Raw genomic sequence first — 17,128 nt, 5'->3', positions numbered from 1 at the left:
AGTCGAGCTCCACAAAAAGCCAGTAAGTGGACCTTGAGTTTGCACTGTTTTCTCAAACGACTATTTCCAAGGTCAAGAATGAACTTTCATGATTAAATTATAAATGCGTCTTTGCCTTTACTTTTTTTTTATATATATATATAATAATCCATTTGAGTCTTGAATGTCTCCTGCATTTATCTCTAAAATGCAAATATCAGGAACAGGAGCAGAAGTACATATTTTAGAAGAATCCACAAATGGGAGATACTTTTTCATCTTGGATCGTGTTGGTTTTGAGGGGAATACCATTGCAATCTAATGTGCTAATGTGTTCCTCATGTTTTACCATACAAGACAAAACAAATCTCTTTACTTGAATAATTTATCTTAAGGTTGTGCCAGTTATGTGAGTGGAGTTCAAATAAAAAATTGCATCCTCTACTCTTTTCTCTTTGCCCTTCATTCCCTCTAGTTGTGATCTGGTCTCAGGTTTATATGTCAACACAACAGGAAGAAATTGAGGCAGGGTGTTAAAAATCAAACAAAGCAATCTTTGGCATGTGTACCAGACAATCACTGAACTTTGTCCTGCCGCTTGTTCTCTTGACAGTGACCCAGCCTCAGTGTTATGTTTGCAACAGCTCCTCATGGCCTTGTGCCTTTGTGTGAGGACTCTGCTGTGTGTCTTTAACCTTTTGATGTCAGTGCAAGCTCAACACCAGACTAAACACATACAGTAGCAAGACAAGCAAACGCTGCACAGCTTTTCAAATACACTATGGATCAGAAGTCCCAACCGGACTGGTGGAACATCCAATGGAAAGAACAGCAAACGGTCAACAGACTACCTCACGTACATTTCCATTGTTTCCAAATCCATGCTCGGAATGAAATAAATTGAGGGAAATAGATTAAATAGTGATTTTTTTTTTTTTTTTTCATTTCAAATTCTTTTCTTTGGCTGGTGACGAATCCTCTTCGTCAAGATCAGCTTCCTTGCAACCTGCTGACACACACATCATTTCTTACAGTGCACTGGAGTCGAAGGGAGTGTATGTTGTTGTTGGACATTAAACTGCAGTTTAAGAGCTCTTTATATAAAAAAAAGAGACTTTCAAATTTTTAATCTCATAGCAGAAATGACCACATGACAAGACGTTTTGTTTTCTTAACCGGACCTCTTAAATACTGATGCTCGACATAACGTGCTTGTTTGGTTACAACACTTCAAATATACCTAATGTTTTTGCATGCCTGTGTGTTGATGATCCAAAACTGATTCTAATGACTCTGTTCTGTAATTAGTTTTATTTGTCATTCGAGCAGCTGGCCAAAGCCTCATCGCCCATTTCAGTTTGAACCTGCAATTAAAAAGCGCGGTGATGAGCGCAGCTGGGAGGATGAGGCCTTTTTACGCATACGGGTGGCTGGGTAATGATAGATCTAACTGACAACGACAGACGCAGCGAGAGGATGAGCAAAGCAAGAGAGCCGCCGCAAACCAGAATGTCATTGTGGGGAATGAGAGGGAAAATAGATGGGGTTTTTTCAGATTTCTATCCTTACTGACATTTCAGTGCTTTGTTGTGGGCGGGAGGCGGCCATCTTGTGGGCTGGCCCTTAGCAAGGGGGAAAGTTCATCTGGCAGGGCTCCACCTTTTCTCTGACCTGACCTTACCGAGGGGTCACAGGGGTTGCCTGTCTCTACACAGCGGGGATGACGAACGTGTCGACACCTACGGTGTGTCCCCGGAGGTGAGACGGGCAGTCTGTGTGTCACGAGCACAGTCGTTACAGCATCCCAAGTCACTGGGGAACCATAAAGAGGACACATTCCTAGCTTTAACGTCATCCTTGTTTTAGTTGTGGGAGCCTTCGGAGCCCTTTTCAGCATCTGTATGACGGTAAATATTGTCCCTCGTGTCTCCATTTAACCTTATTCTCTCAAGGAAGCAGAGATGCAGTCCTTTTCGTTTGCCTTTGACACACCATGGTGTCCCAAACCTCAGTGATTTACAGATTCTGACTAGCCTTACAAAGCCGAAAAGTAGTGGTACTATTTACACTGTTACTCTCTAAATTCAGAGTTTGACAGGAGGGCAGTGGAATGTGTGTTTATTTGAGGGGAGGTAAGGCGGGATTTGGTTTTGTTTGCTTTTGGAATGTTGTCTTAGCGTTAGCTCCACCACCAACAGGGATTCACTTCTGTTTATTTGGACACTAGCTCAAACCTTTGACCTCTCCAAATGGGTGGCTAATCCCGGTCAAAGCTACTGTGGGGTCCTTGTGGCCATTACCGCAATACCGCCTCCCTCTGGACTTAAAGGACGGCTTCACAATTTGTCTGTCTTAAAAACAACAGTCAGGTGCCCAAATGAACATTGAAAAAAGGTTTTTCTTGCCATAATAATTCCGCCTGTTCATACTAGCCATTAAAAGATCCCTTTGTAATACACTTACAATATAAGTGATGGGTGCCAAAATCCACAAGCTTCCTCATGTGAAAAAAAATGAGTCAAATCAAGTAGATATCTTTCAACATTACAGCCTTTTTAGTGCCAAAGTCTCTCTTTTTGTTACTGTACTTCCACCACAGAGAAGACTAACTCAGACTGCTGAAGTCTCATACAAGCTTCAGATAAACTTTTCAATGCATTTATGCACAAAACGTCTGTGTGGACACACTGTGGATTTTGGCTCCCGTCGCTTACATTGAAAGCACATTTGAAGGGGATCTTTTAATAGCCAGTATGAAGAGGAGGAATGATTACAGCGAGGAAACCCTCTTTCAGCGCTCATACGGACACCTGACTTGTTTTACGACAGACTGGAAACCTATCCTTTAAGTGGCAGGACAGTCAAGTATGAACTAACCTGCATAATAAATAAGAGATAAGGGTGTGACAAACCTATTTGCACAGATCTTTCCTCTGTATGAGATCAAACACACATCCTTCAATCTCTGCCTTCATGTCTGACAGCCAGACATTTGCCTGCCAGTGAAGAATCCTTTTCTCTGCAATGAAAAACAACAACCAACGCTAATGAAGCATTAATTCAAGCAGAGCATAATCTGTATCTAATATGCTTCACAATCATTGGCTCATTCACAGCTGATACCAGCCAATCATATTCATATAGGTGTATAGCATGCACGTTATAACCTGACACTTATCACTGTTGCACTGATTGCTGCAGCGGTTCCTTCCACCACCCTGCCACCTCCTCCTTATGTGGTATTTTTTTTTGTACTGTTGATATAACCAAGATTTATGTTAATGTATGTTTATGAAGGGATTAGCTTTCTCCGCAGAATCCTCATTGCAAACAGCAGAGGCTTTCCCACCAAATCTAACTGTTTTGCTATAAATGGTCAATTCCTTGACATGTTTCTGATTAAATTAACATAATAAAACAGACGTCCCAGTTTTTCCAAAACAATACTTTATATCGTAGATGTCAAAGACAACATGTTAGAGCAAAGGTTTCCCGAGAAAAATGTACTATTTCTGTAACAATGGTGGAACAAGTCAAAAACATAACTGATAAAAAAGATGCATTTTATACATATGTAAACCTAGAACTGTTTGTTTTTCAACCACAGTGGTCATAGTGTTAACTGGCTTATTTAGTGGAATAGACGACCATAACAATGACCAGGCATCTGGATGGAGCCCTTGATAAGTCCAGATATGACAAAGAACAAGAATGTCTTCCCAAAAGTCCATCAAAGTCACATCTTGCCTGGAATGTAAAAAAAAAAAGAAAAAAAAAAAAGAAAAAAGTTGTCCATTCTGTTGTTGCAGTTCACAAAGCTTCCCCAAAACAATTTGTTCTCTACATAAATACAATAAAACCTATTGTCTGTGTTACAAGTGCTAGATCCTTTTTTTTCCTTTTTTGTGTAAAATATTCAATTTATGTCTTCCAGGTTTGATGACTCCATATCCTACAGGTAAAAGCACACAACACGGAAAGCACCTAAACGCCTCCTCGGCAAAAACAAATAAGCAGTAAAAGAGATAAGACAGTTTGGATACAGTGAAAGTACTAAAACATCCTTCAGTGCTTGATCCTTTGTGCTGATATGTGGCAGGAGAAAGAAAGGAAAAGAAAGAAAGACAAAAGGAAAGAAGGAAAGACAGACAGACATACAAACAAACAGGTAGGCAGTGCATGCAGACATACAGATCATGCAAAGAGACAGAGGAGGCACACTTGAGGAATGGAGTGGACCAGTCCACCTAAATAAACAGACAGTTCTTGGACCTGGCTGGACTGAACTACAAGGCTTTAAATAAAAAAAAAAAGATATGCCTCCTCCTAATAATGGAAATTATAAGAAAATGGAATGTTGCAGGGGTTTTTTTTGTTACTGGACATTGTGTTAAGACTAACAGTGAAGACAGACAGTGCTAGTTTTGGCTCCTTTTAAGAAACCAAAGCATTCAACAGTAAAAAACCCACGTCTGCTGTTGTTATCCAGACTGGCACTGCTGTGCAAAGGTTCTGGGAATGTTCTGGGCTGGGTTACCGAAAAGCATCTCATCAAAGTGTGTTCACATGCACAGTCATGTCAGCGTATCCCAGTTAAAGAGATGATCATGGATAGACTGATTATTGATTTCCACATCCCAACCACACATACCCCTGTATGCATGAAGTATAATGTGAACATGGTTCTGATAGAAAGGGAATGTACAGATAAAAACACATCTTACACGTGGCTATAAGTCTAAACCTTACAAAATAATACTAAAATGAAGCCCTTCTACAAATGCTTAGACCTTAGTTTTGAGTTCTCTTTGTAAAACCTACAGTAATTTGTGGTGTACCATTTACTGCAAGCTTGTAGTCACTCATTTTCAATCCTTTGTTCTTAGACATTTACAAAGTGGGAGATGACACAAACAGCATTTGCAGAAGCCAAAGGAAAGGATTTCTGATTGCATGTGACGTCATTTAGGGACAGAGGTGCAGCTGCAGGAAGAGGCAGCATCGCTCTGCCATCGGAGGTCAGATGAGAATAGCTCCTGCTTGCATGTGTATAAGGATGTATTTAGCGTCTTTTACGTGTTCCTTTATGGCATAGATAACGTTAAAATAATTGATCTTAGTACAGGAGAAGCCAGGAATGGAACTTCTACAGAGGATAGAGTTTAAGTGTCCTGCGAAGAAGGAAACACATGTGGGCTGCTGCAGGGATCAAACACCTGTGATCTTTGGATACAGAGAAGTTTTAAACACCAGGCCACCCTGAAACCTAGAGTTTGCCAAAGAAAGAGATTATGTATTAGCTGTTAATTTTAAATTAAAACTAAGGACATTTGGCCAGATAACAAAATAAGCGATGATCGTGTGCAATAATAAGGCCCATCAGAGTGATTTAATGTGGGGGGATAGCATAGCCATATTCCAATTAAAATCCACATTGTTGTTTTTTTCAAAGATGTTAGAGGATGGACTTTTAAGAAAATGGAAGAAATGGGTCACCACTTGGGTTATTTTCAAAATATTGTCTCACATTTCTTAAAATACTAAAACTTTATAGGTGCCAGCAAAAATGTGTGTTTTTCTACAATAAAATCTAAAGGCATAAAAAAACAACAGTACAAAATATGTGCATGAATATGTGAGGCTGAGCGGAGGGCAATGGCACACTTAATAGTGACTTGGTACCAATGGAATGAATAAAGCCGAAACTAGTCATCAGTGTTGAAAGACAATAAGACAACCAATGAAATGCTACTTAACACACAACCGACTGTAACCGAGGACAGTAAATGGTGCCTTCAGTAACACTCTAGAAGGGCCTACTGTACGTAAGACCAATGTAAAGTATCATTTTTCAATACCAACTTCAAAAACAAGATCATAGTATTTCATTATGTATAGATACTGTATATATATATAATATACTCATTTCTTTTCATATATAAATCTACTATGAACAGACAGTAAATACACAATTGTCCATAATTATACAAAGTAGAAACATTTTGCATCCCTACCCTCCCACAAAAACCCTGAACCCAGAAAACAAAGTCATGTAACGTCCACTAAAAACAGTTAGTCTGAACCCTCACCTGTAGTGAAGTATGTCAGCTTTACAATGTGTAACAGAGAGGGGGAAGTGAACAAAGTGTACAAAACAACAGGACAAAACATTAAAAAAAAAAAGAACTCAAAGAGACAGTCCACTTAAAGGGCAACAGAAGCAGAAAAAAATAAGAAAAAAGAAATCAACAGAAGTAGAGTAGTCATCGACAAATGCGTGTGGCAGGAATACTCAGGAGATCAATGTCCTATGTACAGTAAACAACAGTAAACACCACAGCACTCTGTTTCCTGTTCACTGAAAAAAAAAAAATACATTAAACATGTGATTAGTTTGTAGATGACACAAAGAGGAAAGAAGGTAGCTGCCCAGAGGCCAAACACAAGTTGGAGGGATGGTTACAGATGGGAGGATAACTTTTAGCACACTGGCTACAATGGCTGATACAGAACTCACCAGCCAATATGACCGTTTTATCACATGTAGACTTTAAAAAGGAAAAAGGACCTCGTAATTATGATGTTACACCTGCCAAAATGGACAATCAAATTTTACTACAACTCGGCTGGTGGCTGGTGTGTTGCACAGTCTGGATCGTTGCAAATTTGATACAGTATTCAAATGTAATAATATGCTTTTGAATCTCAATCCTACGGTAGAAATCAAAAACTCGGAGCAGAATCTGAGCTACATGTGTTGTTCAAAGTTGCAAAGTCACTGGTCGAGAACAAAAAAAAAAAGAAGGAGGATTTAAACACAGAAACTAGAGAAAAATGTGTGAATGCACTTTATACAACTGTATATAAACAGAGATGTGCTCACACCTGCCACATGCTGTAGCACCTGACATTTGGGGAGCAGATGTTAAACCAGCTGTGAGAGCCTGTGCGGCCCTGCAACACCCCTCTGGAAAATCCCACAGGTGGTACGGTCCTTGTTATTGTGGAGACAGAGTTGCCCTAAAAAGAGGGCGCTTCTTCATCAAATTACTACATATGAAATTGGCTCCTCTCTATCCTACATTAGTTTGCAACTGCAAGAATTATCACTGGAAAGCCTTTCTTATATGCTTGTGATTATTCGACTTTACAGAGATGATAGTCCATCATGCTTCGGCTTGATTATTGTCTAAATACCACACAAAGTATGAACAGCATTCTAGTTTTCAGAGGTCCTGTTGCTCTAGTACAGTGCATGCTACTTAACTCTTCGATTAAAGAGAACTGTTACAGTATCTGATACATGGATGCATTTAGTAATACTAATCCCCACTTAAACTTCCTTTTAAACTGAACCAACTCCAACTTGTGGCTGGAAACTACCTTCTAAACTGAGATTAAAATGAGGGGGGAAAAAGGAAAGATGGAGGTATAGGGAGGGACAGTAGTAGGCTGGTTGCAGGGAATTACAGGTAAACATGCCAAGGTCCTCCAGTCTATGTGCCAACAACATGCAGGCATTGGATGTCTTGCCAGGATACAAATGTTGAGGGTTTGGGGAGAAGAGGCCTTGTTCTCAAGCCTGTTTTTTTAAGGCAAAGCTCTTTCAGTAGAGTTCAACAGGAAATCCACCAGGTTTGAAAAAAAAAAAAAAGGCACGAACGCACAGTCTTTTACTGTCAATCATTTTCGAAATCAGAACACCTGCAGAAATGTTTTTATCTGTAATCTTCAACCACCGTGGAAAATGGCAACAAATTTGACCACTTTTTTTCTCCATCCATCCAGATATCTTGAAAGAGCAGGAATTATCCATCCTTAGTGCAGAGTCACAGTCACATTAGCTCTGGTGGTTTTCAACGAAAAGACGGCGATAAAGCACAGAAAAAACAGAATAATATGAAAAGTAGACAACTGCAGATTTTCTGTGTATGGTTCTGACTGGCATTCAAAAAGTACATCTGTCTAGTGTTTTAAAAGCACTGGCACTCGAGGTTCTAACTGTGGGATGGTTGAGTCTATGCTCTTATATCCAAGGTACTGAAGAGATAATGCAACACATTTATGCTGATCAGTCTGTGCACCGCTGATCAGTGAATGCATCGGTCATCTTCAGTGTTTTCCTCTCTGCACCACATTTGTCAGCTCTACTTGTTCCCCCCATGATAAGACGGTATCTTGATATGACATGAGGGGAGACGTGGGAGCGGCATTGAAACAGAAACAGAGATTTGGCTGGATGAGGACACTGTCAAAGATGAAGACTGGTCTGAGTGGTCAAAGGCTACGGATGTTTCTTTACATAGGAGCTTCCTCTTCCATTGGTTCCTCTTCAGCCCTGGGGAAAAGAGACCATAAAAATGTAACATTATTCGCTTACAGTACCATGACTGCATACTATTATAAAGCAATAAATTGCATTAAACCAAAGAACAGTAACCAAAGTACCAAAGAAAGGTAGTAAGAGACTTTACGCCACACACGTAAAGCTTCAGGTGGACACTTGGCCATCATTTAATGGTTATTGTGATGGGGTGCCATACACCAAACCCACCAAAATATCTGGGTATTTGGCTGATAACGTTTCTTACCAGCAGATTGCTCAAGACTGGTGCTTACAGGAAGCATACAGTAAGTTTATCAGAGCTTTTTCTTGATAATAAAGAATCATGTTAATGAGAGACTGATCCCTACAGACCATAAAACCAAAAGATTGAGCTTAAAGAGACAAAAAGCTGTAGATTTAGGTTTTAATGATCTGTGGCTTTGTTACAGTGAGTTCTGTTAATATAAAAAATTATTAATGAAACTTAAGATGTCTACTTTACCAGTTCACCAGTTGCTGGGAACAACTACAAACAGACAACACATACCTCTTTCCAATGTGCTTGTTGGCAACAGACAACGAGGCCATAGCAGAGACAGTTTCAGCTTCCTCTGCGTCACGTCTAAGGACTTCACTCAAAGAACAACCAAGTGTAGAGGCAGAGCGCTGCAGTGAATGCCAGTATTTACCTACAAAAGACCAGACAAGGTCAAATCCTGCAACACTCAGTCACTGATTATTCATTGCCATCTGCTGTCTTAGTGTGTTTAGAGATTTGATGTTTGTGGCTTTACAGGTTTTGCATGTGGACTCACCTAACAGACATTTAATAATTTTAATAACAACAGAGGCACATATTGTAATATAAAAATAGCCAACAAAGTGAATATGATTCCAACTCATGTCACTCAGTAAAATACATCATGCTGACACTGATGTATGTTGTGTCTAGGTGCAGTAATCAACTCACTCTGAATTTCCAGGACTTTCTCCATTGAGCGGACAGCATTGGCATTTGGTCTCTGCTGCAGCACCTCATCAGGAATGGGGTCCAACTGAAACAAACAAACACATTTCCTGCTTAACATCCTCAACCAAAAGCACCGCGCGTTTTACGGTTAAGCTCTGCAAGACTATATCTATCCGCTAGCCAAGTCTTTGAAGTTATTTAAGCCACTTGTGCTGAAATGTAAGTGCTGCAGGGCTGACAAGTTGGCACTGAACCTCTATCTACTGGGAAGATTGACAAGTGCGTTAAACGTTTCGAGGCATTTTCTTTTCTTTTAGATATAGTGGCTGGGTATATTTTTTCATGAATGTGACTGACAGGTGTCCAGAAGTACCTCTCCAAAACATCTCCACTAGAAACCTCACTTGAACTAATGCTGTTCCCTCCTGGTCACTTTTGAATGTGGACCACAGCCCCAGTGTTGAATCACTTCAAGAGGTGGGGAACAAGCTCGAGCTGCTGACACAATAGAAAAATGGTCTGCAGATGCACACCTCCTCCCACTCACCGAGAGCCTTCGCTACTCTCTAACACAAACTACAATGTGCGCTTTGTACTGTGTCCCACTCTAAGGAGACATACTAGTGTACACAGATGCATACACATGGAAACTTCCTGCTCATACAAACACACACATGCATGCTCATGATCACACACGCATACAAACACACACCTCAGGGAACGCAACTAAGCCAATGAAACTCTCCAAGCCACAATTCAGAGGAAACGGCTTTTCCCTAATGTGCCTTCCCAACCCGGAATGATTCAATTTCCCTTTTGGCCTACTGCACATACGACACGTTCTCATCCTATTTTGTCAAACAGCCCCATTCAGCTCTACATTCCGACACGGGCGACATGCATCCCTTTTCTGTTCAATCATAACCCCAGTGGAATAAAAAACAAACTGAGAAACATGTAAAGAGGGACAGGGGAAAAAAAAGGTTTGGCCTGAGATTTGGGAGTAAGACAGCGAATGCCAAAGAGAGGAGGAAAAAGTCGTCGTCGGTTGGTCTTGCTTAGCCAAGGCTGGAAGTTTTCTTTTAATTAAAACAAATAGTGAGTGGGAGGGGTCCGCGGAGGCCGAGGGAAGAGGCAGTCTGGGGAGAGGGATACTTTAATCCTGCTGTGGCACGACAGGCTACATCATGCACACAGGAACGGACAGAGGTACATGAGCACATGCACGTACAGTTTGTGCACAGATATTTTACATTTGGTGATTTGGTGTTTATCTAACAGTTTGATCAGAGAAACTTAAATCAGTCCAACAGTAAAGTAGGGTTTATTAACTCGTTTGCTAACAAGACATGACAATCTACAGATTTTGTCGTGTGGATGTATCACTCTGCAATCCAAAAGTTTAACCATGTAGTAACTCAAGACCAATCTTATCTTTTTCCACATTGCCACATTTACAACCAGGAGGCTAGAAAGAAGCCCTCAACTGCTGCTCTATTAACAAAAATCAGTATGTAGGCCCACAATGTGAACAAGTACACATCTTTTCACAACGTTAACTGTCCATTTCAACTACAATTATAACTCTAATCAGGTTGACAAAGCAAATCATCTCTAGTTACACTTAGCCCAGAGGGATTTTTGAACATTACATTGTGTTTAGTCTAATATTAGTGCAGCATAAAAAAAACACAGCCTCTTAATTTGTTTCAATGTTACTAGTGGGATTGCCATTGCAGAGACTTCCAGCGGAAAAGTCGTCACAAGATGTTGGCCAGTCAAACACGTGCAAGCGCACATTCCTGATAGAATATTTTCTTACGTGAATGGAGTAGTTTCACTGTTTGTCTCGTGATTGTAAAGCAACACACCCACAACAACGCAGCCCCTTGAGATTTTTTAACGCAGGGCTATTTTCAGTCTGAACATTGACTAAAGAACTACACTCCCACACACCTGGGAGCTTCCCTGAACAGTCGGTCATAGAGCTGATCGACTGGAGTACTTCAAGATTACTTTGATTCTGGCTGCTTTTTTCATCACTCCCATTTTCCCAGCTAGTCTGGGGACTCAAACCATCAATCTTTCGGTCAAAATGCACTTTTCCAACCTTCAGGCTACATCCGCTGACTACTCACCATAACCCTAGCCAGTCCTAAACCAGCCCATACTAACCCTGCATGCCTCAGTTCCCTGTCAAAGCAGGGTCAGGGGATCTCTGGGGTTTCCTGGGGTTCACCTCGGAGCGGAGTTGGACGGGGGCAGCCTGTCAGCTTGATTGACAGCTGGGCCTCACGCTTATAAACTTTAATGGCTCTTGTCATGGCACTCCAGGGGCCCCCACCTGGCAGGTATGGCAAACACACACACGCGCACACACACACACACACACTCATGTGCACTATACAAGCATACATTTGTCTGCCACACCATCCATAGTGACATGTCTGTTTATTTGAATCTGTGGTCCTGGTTGTGCCTGGACTCTGCGTCTTCATACCATCACATGTGTCACAGTCTTTGAGTCAGAAATGTCCTTTAAGGGTGGTTTACCATCACCATGTTGACTGACTCCTGGGGAAGACTATTTCTCTCTGTGACACAGCTTTCCAATGAATGAGGTCCAGGCCAACAAAACTGAGACACCATGGAAAGCCATGAGCCGAGAGTGAGGAATTTGCCCCGGTAAAAACATTCCAGAGGGAGGTTGAAACCAAAACAGTGGAAAGAGGAGGAATTCCACTTGTTCAGCAAAAGAAAAGTGCACAAGGCATCCATTGTTTACTGTTGTGTCCATGTGCATATGTTGGCGGTCACCAACACCAGTTGATTATGTTATGCTAACTGAGCAAGGTAATGATGTGTATTGTGCAAACCAGGTGACCTTTTCAGCAAGGGGTGCAGGTTTCCCTTGTAGTCGGGGGGGATGGTGGTGAATAGTCAGGCCCAAGGGGGGACAGGTGAAGTCGAGCGTCTTACTGTAACTGGAGTGTAAACACACCAAAAAACCTCATTGACAGCTGGTAACAATTAGCATATTAGCCTGTTGTTTATCAAATAATTGCTAACAACCGTGGTTCTAACTGGGCCAACATCTGTTTGCGAGCAATCATCAATTAGTCCCGAGTTCAGAGTTGACTGGTGTAGTCGCCAATGCATCATTCATGAGCTATTTAACTAGAAAGACTTCACCATTACGCACTACATAGGTGGGGGTGAATAAAAGAGCCTGTAAAGTCCATTCAGCAATTTTCATCCCTCTCTTTCCCAGCTAATTTGAGCTGCTTTCAAAGGAAACCTAAAGCTCATTATAGCAAAGCTCGTCTTAACCTGCCAATAAAAGCAGATATATACTGTATTTCTCACACTAGCAAGCAGTAAAATACTGGAAGTACAAGCTACACAGGAGGTGAAGAGGAACAACTTTAGGATGTTTTGGCTCTGACGTAGTGGCTGCCATGTAATAAAAGAACTAGTTGTATAATAAACAAAACAGAATTGAGAGGGAATTGTGATTTCTTAACCATTTATTTTGCCTAGCTTTGACTAAAAGACTCAACACAACTCATTTGTTAGTGAACAGCAAGACCTACTGCAGTATACTGTAACATTTAACCCACATTTTATGGTTAAAGCTATATGCTATAGTTAGATCAGAGATGTCTATGGTGACGTCTTGGGTTCTGGATATTTCCAGACAATACAAACCCTCAGGCAGTTTGAAGCTTCATAAATAAAAGCACAGCTGACCAGCTAATCCAGCTGCGGTCCCATGCCTGAGCCTACTCATTCGCTCCATTCACACTCATCCAACACACACACAAACTACAATTTTATCGTCTAGAAAAAACCCACTGAGTGGACACATTTGATCTGACTGGCCACTTGTTGACCAGATTTGCCTTGTTTCTCAACCTGGTTGGTGAGGCTACAGGCTTAAACTTGATGAAGTCTTCTGTTTCTTCTTCTGATTCATTTGCCATCCAAGGACCTTGTCGGACTTTGTCAGCAAGCAAAAAAAAAAAAAAAAAAAAAAAAGAAAGAAAACAACCCCTGCACAAACCAGGCTTTTTTTTTTTCTCCCCCTCAAGCTCAATCCTCCATTGACGTTTTCCAGCTACATTCCATGTCCATTACAGAGACCTTCGCTGAGATTATGATAAAAGCACTTGCTTCCTGCCATTTTGATCTGATCAGGGACATTTTAGCCTCTTTTTTTTTTCTTTGCTATCAGTTATCAAAGTTCCACACAGCTGAATGATCTGCCTTTGTTCAAGGCGGCTGATATCACTTGTTGCCCAAGAGCCAATTGGTACAAGTCATGAGAATTCTTGGTACTATACTTAGCAAGTCAACAACATCTACATTTGTATTGTTCACCCCTTTCTCAAAGCCATTACCTGGCAATGAGGCATCCTATCAGACTGCTGTCATGAGACCATTCATTTTTTATTCAAAATTCCCAGATCAAAAGCTGTAACCTTGTAGTTGTGACTTGTATGGTATGGAGTATGGTTGGTGTTCAATATGATGCATGTTGCACTCTAGAAATTGTAATTCTGAACAAAAAAAGTGATGCTATTTATAAAATGTACTCTGAAATCATACTTATCAGGAATAACTATATTTGACTTGTTTTTTTATCTAATACTCTATGTACAGCTATATTAAACATTTTTCTGAATTTGATCAAAATTCATTCCATAACTTTCTAGGCTTTGAAGACCTGCATGAGTACTGTACTCTGTACAGCTGCTTTATAACAATACTTTCCTCCCTCCTGACTTCAAATGATTACTCCATTTCCCTCTATTATCTGATCCCTAGGCCCAGGCTGACCCTGCTGGAAGAGGTGTGAGGGTAAACATTTTCAGATGTGTACCAGTGACGGGGCCCCAGGTGCACTGGTGAGAGGGGTGTCCTGCAGGGCTGAGGCAATTGACGCTCACCGCCTCCTGCCTATTTTCGAATTTTCAGCTCCCTATGGCACCCATCCAGTGGCCTCCTCCAAACCCCTGCCGAGTCTGGTGCTCTGCAGGCTGCTGAAACCCAAGAAGCAAATCCCCTGATCCAATTCATTATTTTTGCAGCAGGGCGGTGTTGTGAGTAAGGAGAGCGTCCTTCAAACTGGAAGTCCTCAGTACAGGCCTCTGTGACAGCAAAAAGCATCCGCCCTGCTGAAGTGTCCTTGAATACTTGAATCATTACCAGCTGTAATTGCTGTGTTATACTGCTTTGAGTCATTGGTGGGCACAGTGCAGGTAAACAGATTTAAGTTATTAGATTAAGACTCTAGTTTGTGCATTTCCCCTCGTACGTAAAACTTGCTCAAGCAGAACTGTTAGTTTTCCTTGACAGGTTTGGCACTTAGCAGTGCTTTCCTCTTTAGAAGAAATATTCTGGAGGGTTAATTACACTGCTGACATGTTCCACGGTGCTTTAACTAAACCCCGGTCTGTCCAGTGTCCCTTCAAAGTTCCTGCATGGTTCATCTTTCTGCTGATGATCAACGTCTTCATGTTCCACGAGACGGTGGACTGGTTTGTTGCAGTAACCAAGTTTTATTAATGTGATGCTATGTTATAGTTTTGTTTGTTTTGCTCTAGCTCCAAGATCCACATGGAACAAGGCCATGCGTTTTTTTACGATTCCAAGAACTCATTTATAGCCCGAGCTGTCTGCAGGGCTGGAACAAGAGGCCTAGGGATGCACAGATACCAGGATTCAGGGCTAAACATTTAAGGACTAATCCAAATGAGTACTTTTACAGTACTATTACAAGCTTAGTTTGAAGTCAAGATAGAAATATAATTAATTTTTTGTTCATAAATAAACACAAATGAAGTGTGAATTCTGACTTTTGTATTCATGTAACATGCCCTTTACAAGCATCGATTTCAGGCCAGAGACTTTTGCTACAGACTGTATTTCATATATATTTATAACAAAACACTGACAATGTGCACTTAAACAACTAGTCACACTTTATGTCCTGTAAAGTGCTGTATTATATCTAATAGGAAATGCAGACCCAAATGCATCAGTATTACTGTTCTAAATGCCTCGCTGCTAAGAGGATAATGGCTTTAGCAGGTACAGTAGCCATTCCAATTACAACTAACACTCAGAGGGTGTGCTTGTGGGTAGGCCTGCGACAATACTTGAGAGAGGTCACTTTCTCAAAATAAGTGAAGTTAGTGCAAGAGTTTAAGTCTGGATATTCAATTTACATTTAACTTAGCTGTAATAAAAAAAAGGGCAAGGTATTTGCTAAGCAGAACACTGTTTAGTTTCTTGTTCATTATGTCTCTAAGAGGTGGAATTGCAAAGCGTCTTGAATGCGTGTGCACTGGTCAAACAGAGAACCATGCATATGTATACTTTCTGTGTCTGCATGATGTGAATTTCATCAGTTTCATCAGGATCTGTTGTTAGTTGTACACCCAGATGCTCAACTGCTCAAATACAGCTCTTTATATTTTTCTTTTCTTTTTTTTAAAATTTCAAGTGTGTATATGTGCGACGTGTCCTCGGTAGGTGATTCATACCATTCTGAGGTATGAATCACCCTCAGCTAGCTGTGGTGAATGACAACCATACTTAAACACACCATTTACACCTCAAGAATCTGATTTTCTGAGATACAAAGGACTACTTGATGCAAAAATGCATCTCGCGTGATCACAAGTGGACAGCTCTAAATAGAGTCGTGAATACACACAAAACACACCGAGGACGCAGAGAGATTCGATCACTCAGGCCACAGTCAGACAGTATAACACATCTCCCAAATGGATTTTCATGACAGTTGATACACAATAGAAACAACTTAACAAGCTTTAAGTACCCACAGTGAGGCTCCGAACAGCTGTTGCATTCCTCTCTGGCCGTACGCCTAAAAGCAAATGTGTACTTCTGTGCTGTTCATTAGTGGTCAGAGATTAAATGGATTGTAAACAAAAAGCTAAAAAAATATCACTAGAGGAGACGCATTCCGATGCCAGACATGGACAGCGAGCTGACCGATCTGGATCTAGACACAGCCTAGATATACAGTATCCGGATACAAGATACTAGTTCTCAACACACCCTCTTCTTTTCCCCCTAAAGCTCTATAAAACGCCTGTTCTCCACCACAATTTAGTAGTCCTTTAACAATAAAACAAGTGAGCTATCTCGGATGCATAATCTGGAGGGAGAGAATGACATTGAGCAGCCTGTTCAAGAAAGCACTTCAGCCTCTTCATTAGCTGGAAGAAAAGAGTGGGCGGCATTGAGGAGTCGCTATTCTGTTGCGCGCCATGAATCACAAAGCGTTGATGTTTGTTCAGTTCCACAGTCCAGCCTACACACTCCCACAATTAACCTTCTGCCTGGAAGTCCTATCCCTCTGACGTGTGTCTGTATGTGTGTAGCGTGTGTGTGTGTGGTGTTGACTTCCTCTCTGAGTGGTAGGGACAGCGAAAGAAAACATGAAGTTGGTTAAAAGAGTGCTGTTGCTCGTTCTGGAATAACTTTTAAAGCTTAGTATATCTGTGTAACAGGGCCATCAAATCTATAACTTTATTGTTTTGGGGGATTAAAGTAATTCTTATTACCATCCTTGCTAAAGTGTTCATTCATGACATCTCTAACATTGGAAGAATTAAAAATATCTATTTGTCAGTTATTATTATATACATGTCCTGTTCATACACATAATCTGTCTTGTCAGTTATTATTATGTATATACATAATAATAACTGACAAATAGTCGATTTTTATTAATGTCAGACTCAAGAAAATTGTTTGCATCAGCAGTAGCCAGAAATGTAAATCAACTGCGTTTAGAAAATTTCACGCTGACAACAAAA

The 17,128-nt window shown here is 40.8% G+C and overlaps 1 protein-coding gene across 2 annotated transcripts in view; it reads right to left on the bottom strand.

The window, feature by feature from the left end:
- Nucleotides 1–3,409: 3,409 nt before the first annotated feature.
- hdac4 (histone deacetylase 4) overlaps nt 3,410–17,128 on the bottom strand; it is a 145,129-nt gene continuing 131,410 nt past the window's right edge. For both annotated transcript variants that reach the window (XM_067603111.1, XM_067603112.1), the window contains 3 exons: nt 9,276–9,360; nt 8,853–8,994; nt 3,410–8,317 (listed from right to left, as the gene is read on the bottom strand). In XM_067603111.1, coding sequence (XP_067459212.1) covers nt 8,278–8,317; nt 8,853–8,994; nt 9,276–9,360 — 267 coding nt within the window. In that variant the 3' untranslated portion in view covers nt 3,410–8,277. The remainder of the gene's footprint in view (nt 8,318–8,852; nt 8,995–9,275; nt 9,361–17,128) is intronic.

Source organism: Thunnus thynnus, chromosome 11 (genome assembly GCF_963924715.1).
Source record: "Thunnus thynnus chromosome 11, fThuThy2.1, whole genome shotgun sequence".
In the NCBI taxonomy this organism is placed as follows: Eukaryota; Metazoa; Chordata; class Actinopteri; order Scombriformes; family Scombridae; genus Thunnus; species Thunnus thynnus.
Note: the sequence above shows the minus strand (reverse complement) of the source record. Positions and strands in the feature narration are given on the sequence as shown.